Source organism: Cyprinus carpio, chromosome A19, assembly GCF_018340385.1.
Source record: "Cyprinus carpio isolate SPL01 chromosome A19, ASM1834038v1, whole genome shotgun sequence".
Lineage (NCBI taxonomy): Eukaryota > Metazoa > Chordata > Actinopteri > Cypriniformes > Cyprinidae > Cyprinus > Cyprinus carpio.
In genome coordinates, this window is record NC_056590.1 from 1,933,560 (window position 1) to 1,941,864 (window position 8,305).

The window sequence follows — 8,305 nt, forward strand, 5'->3', positions numbered from 1 at the left end:
CGTAATGTACCTAATATATAACGCATGGGAGTATAAATTTGTTATTCACTCGTTGAAATTCACTGGTGGGTCTTATAAAATGCAGATCATGATCTTCTGTTGTTTTAAAGATTAAGGCAATAATTGAAGTTTGATAAAAAGATGATACATTTTCACATGATTTCTTACATTTAATTACCCCCCAACACAACACACTTGCACCAACACAAACCCTCTATTGGTGTTAAAAAACTACTATCAGGATTTACTAAAGACACGTAACACATGACCGTACTACATATGCATTTGTAGGAGTTTTCCTTTATGGGAGAAGGGTATTTAAATGAAGAAATTTGATTTACTAAGGTTTTTTACTGCCATTATTTTGCATTTCATAAGCATATCAACCCATTTTGCACCTGTGTTTTCAACACACGCCTGATTATGATTGGCTCTGCTTGTTTGTGACACTAATTTGCGCTGCTCTTGGTAGATTATGTTGATCATTATGGAAATGATTCAGCTGTTTAATTTTCTCATCAGCCGCAGAAATTTCCACTCTCATCTTTCCAGATCCCATTTTTGGGATTGCAGCCTAGTGCTAATTTGCCCTGTTTAGTAAATCTGGCCCTTGCTCTGCTGTTTGAGCTACAGGAATGGTGGAAAAGTTACATTAATTGCATTCAGTACTGAAATTTATTAGTAAAAATAATGACATCTTATTAAAAAATTGACTATATTGCCCAATATTTGTGTGTGCATTGTTAGCTTAGCAACATGCTAAGGACAAAATATTTTTCAAATTGTTACTTATGAGCTAATTCCGTTTAGACTGTATTTGAGCCACGTTCAAAGTCATTGTACAATACAGTACTCTGTAAACTCACAAGGATCACTGCTTGGAAACCTTTCAGCTGCATGTTGCTGAAGAACGTTGCATTGATTGGTGGAAGAATTATAAGTTATCAAGCTTATTACATTTTTGTTGCTGTGTGTTTATTTTATGAAACCTTATCAGATAAACTGTAACCGTTTTATAAAAGCAAAAAGAAACAACATATCATTGATTTTTTATCACAGAGAAATATTAGAGAGCACTAAGGAAAAGATTAAAACAAAGCACACAGTGTTATGACAACCACAACAATTTAGTCATAATCAGTTTTTCTCCCAGCCACATTAGTTCCTCTCACAGACTGTTTTCCCATTTTTCCCAGAAGTTTGTTAACAGTGCGTCTGAAGGAATGAGGTAGGAATGTGTAGATGGCATCCTGTTTTTTCTTACATGTAGTCAGCTGTTTACTCTCAAACTGAAGAAAGAAAGACAGAGGAAGGGAGGAAAGTTTGTTTCAGTCTAGTAATTGTGGCTTGTTGCACATAAAGGTGTAAAATACTTCTGTTTGTTGTACTGAAATATCATCAAGACATAAGATATCACTCCTATTGCTGAAGACATGTTTGTAATTACACTAAAACATCTGGTGTAGAAACAGTTTTCACTTAGAAATTGCAAGTGAGTTTCACAAATTAATTACAAAGAAATAGCAAGTAACATATTTAAAGGGTTACTCCACCCCAAAATTGAAAAATTGTCATTAATCACTTACCCCCCATGTCGTTCCAAACCTGTAAAAGTTTCATCTTCGGAAAACAATTTAAATATTTTGGATGAAAACCGGGAGGCTTGTGACTGTCCCATAGACTGCCAAGTAAAATACACTGTCAAGGTCCAGAAAAGTATCAAAAGCATCGTCAGAATAGTCCATCTGCCATCAGTGATTCAACCGTAACATTATGAAGCGACGAGAATACTTTTTGTATGAGAAGAAAACAAAAATAACAACTTTATTCAACAGTTTGTCTCCTCTGTGTCTCTCCAAATCAGCGTAGCGCCATTTTGGACAATATAAATTGAACGCAGGCAGCTTACGCCCTTCTGTGTCAGCCGCACCACAAGGATACGTTTTCTACTTGTATTTACGCTTTGATTTGAAAGAAAACAGCGTATCCTTGTGGCTCGGCTCATATTCTTCTAAATGGTGCTACGCTGATTTGGAGAGACACAGAGGAGACGAATTGTTGAATAAAGTCAATATTTTAGTTTTATTCGTGTACAAAAAGTATTCTCGTTGCTTCATAACGTTACAGTTGAATCACTGATGACAGATGGAGTATTCTGATGATGCTTTTCATACTTTTCTGGACCTTGACAGTGTAATTTATTTGGCAGTCTATGGAACAGTCACAGGCCTCCCGGTTTTCATCCAAAATATCTTAAATTGTGTTCTGAAGACGAACGAAGCTTTTACAGGTTTGGAACGACATGGGGGTAAGTGATTAATGACAAAATTTTCATTTTGGGGTGGAGTAACCCTTTAATTAAATAATCAGCACATCATGTTATTGTTCTCATATGATCAATGGATGGCACTATAAGTTATTCATTAGTAACCCAGTAATTATGTAAGGAAACACTTCTCATAAACCAAATTCTATAGACTAACCCACATAATGAGGCTGCATATAGGAGTTGAGTAAACATTTGGGCAGCTGGAATGGGCTGGTAGACAAAGAGACTGCACATCTTAACAAGATAAAATACCGTCCCAGACGACTGTCAAACCCTGCTGAAAAAAAGAAATAGCAGAAATGTTTCGGCCTCACCTACAGCTAACCTCGCTGCTGACTTTTTAGAAAAGTATGTGGTGCACCGGTTTGGATGCACATGTGGAATTCACAGCTCTCCGAAGCTCTACATGAACATCTATCAAGGAGATCTTAAAGCATGAAATATGACGTTAGCTGAGCAATAACATCTATGTAAGCAGAATTATAAATAGTTCACATATATATGCATGTTCCATAAATTTGCCTTATGTGATTTTGCTGACAATAATAATAACACATAATTTTTACACACCCCAGAAAACACTTAATAGAGCACACAGAGCCTTCATAACCGAACATGTTTTGCTCACACATTTACAGCCCACACAGTGGATCGAACAAATTATGCATTCGTCACTGCTCATTATGGGATTGTGTTTGTATCAAAAACTAATAATCAAAACAACATAGACTCAATGACAATTTAGTACTATAAAATTAGAAAAATAACGACCATGTAGTACCAAAAACTGAGAAGTAATTCAACATAGACTTCTTTGTAATTTGGTAGTATATTATTTGTTTATTAATAGATGCAATAATACAAAAATAGTTTTCATCAAATAAATTAAATGAACAAACTGACCACTGGACATTAGCAATTCAAGATTAAACATTCAAGTATCTGTGAGTAACTAACAGTCCTTTTCTTCACAGGAAGAAAACAAGAACAGGTACAGCATAATTAAATGCATATATGACAATAGTCAAACCATGTATTATTAAGCTTTCACAGATTCAATTTAAGAGAGGCAGTAATGGGAACTCTACATAGTACTACAGTGTTTCTATAATAGAGCTGGCAGACAGTAGCAGCCGGTTTGTACTTTAGGAAAACAATAACAGCATTTTCTGGCAAGCTTTGAGCTACTGAAACCTGCTGGTATCTGAACAATAAAAACACTCTACTGAAAGTATGCAATAAATACTTCCGCCTTCTCTAGAGGGAAAATGGAGGGAAGGAAGAGTCATAAAAAAAAAGAAAACAGATAAACATTCCTCATGTCTAGAACTTTTTCCTTTTCAGTTTTTTTTAAACATTTAGACCATTTCTTGAGCAGCTGATCATAGAAAACATCAGACACATTCATTTCCAAATAAAAGAAAAATAAATAAATACATAAATAAATAAATAAATAAATAATAAAATAAAGCTCTGATACAGAGAAAACCTAATAAATAAAGGATAATAAAAATAAATAAAATATTAATAAAATATTCAGTGTCAAGAGATTATACAGTATCTAAAGTTTTTCAGGCAGAGGGTAAAGGGATTTATTTTTATTTTCTCTCATCTTTTCCACCCTAACCTGCATATCTTCTCAGATGGTAATATTAAACTATGTTTGCAGTACTTCTACTGTTTTTGGAAATGTCACCATATCACTGGTGCAGAAGGTGATCTGTTCTTCTCTTCACCACCTAAATCATCTTTCACTCTGGCGAACAGACGTTTCTGAAGTAACTGAGGCTTTGTTCTTCAGCACTTCAGCTCTGTCTTGAAGCGGTTCTGTCTGTTTTACGAGGCAGATCCTCTTTATCCAGGACTGGTTTTGTTCCGGCGCTCCGTCACCTCATCTCTCTCTCTCTCTCTAACTGATCAAGAGATTCCTGAGTCTGGATTTCTTCTTGGTTGAAGCCAATCGTGAGGCTGTCATGAGGTTGTCTTCAACTACCTTCCTGCAAATGAAAATGACACAATGTTTAGCCACAAAGCAGGCTATTTCATTTCAGTTGATGCAAAATCATGTGCTAAATGTGCTTATGCTGATAGAAAATGATTTACCTGAGAGATGACAGTAGATAGTTGCTAGTTTTGTCCATGTGATATGGCTGCTCATCAAATTGGGTCACAGTCTCCATATCTGGATTTTCCAAACTGCAAAGAAAATTGGAGAGTAAGGTTATAGACTGAATTCACTAGTTAGCAAAGTGTTAATTCAAATGTGTGCAATCTTTGCAATGCATGTTATAAAGCTATGGTATAAAATACATTTTTTATTCAATCTACTTTATTCAGTGACTTGCTCTTGTAAAACCAAGGGCAAGCAAATCTAAATGTCTTTCCCACATAAAAACAGATGAAAACAAGGGCTAATACTGTCCTTGAACAACCACAGGAATCTTCAGATAGCATTAAACTTGTCCAAAAATAGTTCTCCTTTGACTTGGTGACTTGCATGATTATAACTACTTTAGTCATTAGACGGTTTCTCATTCACTCCCTCATTTGCTTTTTATCTTGGAGAAGAGGATGCATATCAGAGCTTGGTAAACCCTGCAAACGCACAAGCTGCCCTGATCTCCGCAGGTCACACATGCCTGCCTACGGCATCCGTGACTGACGAAAAGACATGTATCTGTCTGATTTCATCTCCAGGGTGGAGCTCACCTGCTGTGACAGAAACTGGAGCAGGTCCGGTCGGCGGGATTGGCACATTCACAGCGGCCCGTGGAGCGCCGGCGACGGGACAGAGGGCTTCCCAGACCGAAAGGTGTGATCTTACTGTAATGAGATGAGGAGGACAGGGTTAAAAGAGAATTATAAGTGGTCAAATGGGGTCTACAGTTGGTTAAGATGACATATTATGGATTGAGGTTTTTCTGAATCAGAATTCAGTTCAATCTGGCATCCTTTGAAGATCATTTTCAATGCCCTACATTCACACTAAATCATCTTAGACGTACTCACTTTGGTGTGTTGACCCAGATGATGTCCAAATGGCAGAAATAGATGCACTCGTTGTCCAACCAGCTGCTACAGGAGCAGCGCTTGGTACGGACCCGTTTGAGAGCAGGTGGATTGCTAGATGCTTCAGACTGTTCAGACAGTGGATATCCAAACCCTAGAAAACACAGGATCTATGATTAAAGCTATTCACAAAATGTTTATATGGCAACCTAAAATGAAGTAACATCATTAGAGTAAATTCATTTCTACTGATCCAGCTGCACAAATTCCCTTTTTAAAATGGTGTTTGGTATTATTCCATATTATAAGTCTCTGAATTTCTTTCCACTTAATCTGATGAATTTACAAATACAACAAATACAGTATTCTGTCATTACTCCATATAGATATGTCACTGAGTAATATGATGAGATAAGGCATAATGACTTTCTTTGTGTGTTAAGTTTAGGCAGATACCACCAGAGGGGTCATAAAGTACAAGAAAATATGGACTCTTACAGGACAATATAATCATTATACACAGACTGATTATAAAAAATAAAAAAAAAAAATCTGAGAATGGGCTTCATAAAATCTCATTGCAGTCAAGCTAAAACAACTGCATTTTATAATATGTCTTATTTGCTATATGAAGTTTCTCTAATAAATAATGATACATAATTGTGTCAAATCACAGAAAACAGACATGCTGCTGAAAAACGAAAGTGATTTGTTTCTTATAAAAGGTAAAAGTGTCTTACCTTGCTGCAGCACACACAGTGTAACAGTGATAAAGACAGCATTCCGCAGTGAGAAAGCCATTCTCAGGAGTGTAACACGCTTGTTAAATCCGGCTGAGGGATGATGTAGAGTTAGTATCTGCTCCACAGAGAGACTGACAGGTGCTTGTGTTCAACTCAACCTGCCGCCTTCATTTATCCTGCCGAAAGCTCCGCCCATCAGCGCTGTTACGCAACACTGACTATCCCACTGAGTCCAGACATTCCTGTCTGCTGATGGTTTCAGGGTTGAGTGAGGTGGAGGGAAGGATGAAAGTAAGGTAGGGAGCAGTCGCTGATGTCAGTGACTCCCCCTGGACGAGTCCGTGTCGCAGAAACAGGAAACTTTTTTTCCGCTGGGGAGTCCGTGTGCTGTCATCGTCACAGGAGATAGTGTTTAATGGCATGTTTTGCATGAGTTCAGCGCTACATTCCACATTAGTGCAGAAACCCCCGGAGGAAAAAGCAGGACTGATAGTGCAGGTGCAGGATATCCAGTTAAGTTCAGGACCGCAGATTGTGGGGATGGCATGGGTGCTGCAATGATACAAAGCTGAAAAATAGCACACATCAAACTAATAAGAAAGAGAGATCAGGAGGTACTGTATGAAATACTTAGTGGATCGCATTAAACAGTATATATACACACATTATATATTAAATATTATTTGTAAATATATATTATATATAAGAAGATTTAAGTTTGGGGTTGATAAGATTTGTTAATAGTCTCTTCTGCTCACCAAGGGTGCATTTATTTGATCAAAATACCATAAAAAAAAGTTATTTAAAATACATGTTTTCTATTTTTATATATTTTAAAATATAATACGTTTATTCCTGTGATGCTGAATTTTCAGAATCATTGCTCCAGTCTTCAGTGTCACATGATCCTTCAGAAATCATTCTAATATGCTGATTTGCTTATTATTATAACTGTTTAAATAAATATATATATATATATATATATATATATATATATATATATATATATATATATATATATATATAGTTACAGTTTACTTGGGGGTCTGATTCTCACTATTAACTAAATATTAACTATGACCTTTAACCTTAATAAATTCCTCCAATTTGCTGCTGATGTGATCATGTAGAATAAGGCATTAATATGTGCTTTATTATGTACTAATGAACAGCCATTATTGTAATAGGCATGCAAATAAGCAACTCGTTAATCGTGAGAACTGATCCCTAAACTAAAGTCTTACCAAATCAGATCAGATCAATGTCTGAGCAATAATATTTAATCTTCTCAATATAGTTGTAACATATTATATAGTGTGTCATGGAAGCTAGCCTGTGTATTTGACCACAGGGAAATGAGATAACATTCACAAGATATGCAAATAATACAAGAAACCCCTCCGTGGAGAACATGACAGCATCATTTGTCTGTCGTTAATCATATCAGCACACTCCTGTTAACAAATGGCACTGATTCAAATATGCAAAATATTGTGACCTGGAGGAAGACATTTTTATTGCACACTGGAAATGTACACTAGTGTGTTACAGCTGGAAGACAACCAGCGGAGGATCCTCTCACCTTAGCTGCTGTTCCAACTCTATTGCATGCTCTTAATATCTGCATTTTTTCATATTATAACTTAATAAAAGAAATAAATGTGAAGTGACAGTGACCAGATAATTTTTCAAATAGAATATAAATGTATTTATTTACTTATTTGTTTATTTTATGAACTATAATTTATTTATTTGTACGCATGTTTATTTATTTAATTAGTTAAAATGCATGGTTATGCATTGAAAATATAAAACCAAGCAAAGCATTACACTGCATTTTTTTATTTATTTATGTATTTTTAATGCCATGGCACCTTCTTAAAGTGTGTTTTTGGATTGGAATTTAAATTTTGGACTAGTTTAATGGTTTAAATGTGTTGGTAAATGTGCTTAAAACATCATGATTAATATCCATAATTAATAAAACCAAATTTATGAAATTTATACAGCAACTGCTCCACTAAACTTTTTTTTCTTCTTTTTTTTTCTTTTTCTTTTTCTATGAACTTCATAAATATTAAATATTCAAAAGTCCCTGCAGGGGGGACAGGAAATGCCAGAGTGATGTCACAGTCCACCAACAGTGGCACCTCGCAGATTCTTTGTCCTGCTGAGGTCAAAAACAGTAACTAAAGTAAATGTTTTTAAGTCTTGCATCATGGAG

At 35.7% G+C, this 8,305-nt stretch overlaps 1 protein-coding gene across 1 annotated transcript; it reads right to left on the reverse strand.

The window, feature by feature from the left end:
* Positions 1-3,157: 3,157 nt before the first annotated feature.
* LOC109111334 (endothelin-2-like) lies at positions 3,158-6,553 on the reverse strand. Its single transcript, XM_019124256.2, has 5 exons — positions 6,079-6,553; positions 5,339-5,492; positions 5,039-5,152; positions 4,433-4,525; positions 3,158-4,326 (listed from the first exon to the last, which is right to left on the reverse strand). Exons 1-5 carry the CDS (start codon positions 6,137-6,139, stop codon positions 4,239-4,241), a joined length of 510 nt encoding a protein of 169 aa, XP_018979801.1. The 5' UTR covers positions 6,140-6,553; the 3' UTR covers positions 3,158-4,238.
* Positions 6,554-8,305: the final 1,752 nt, after the last annotated feature.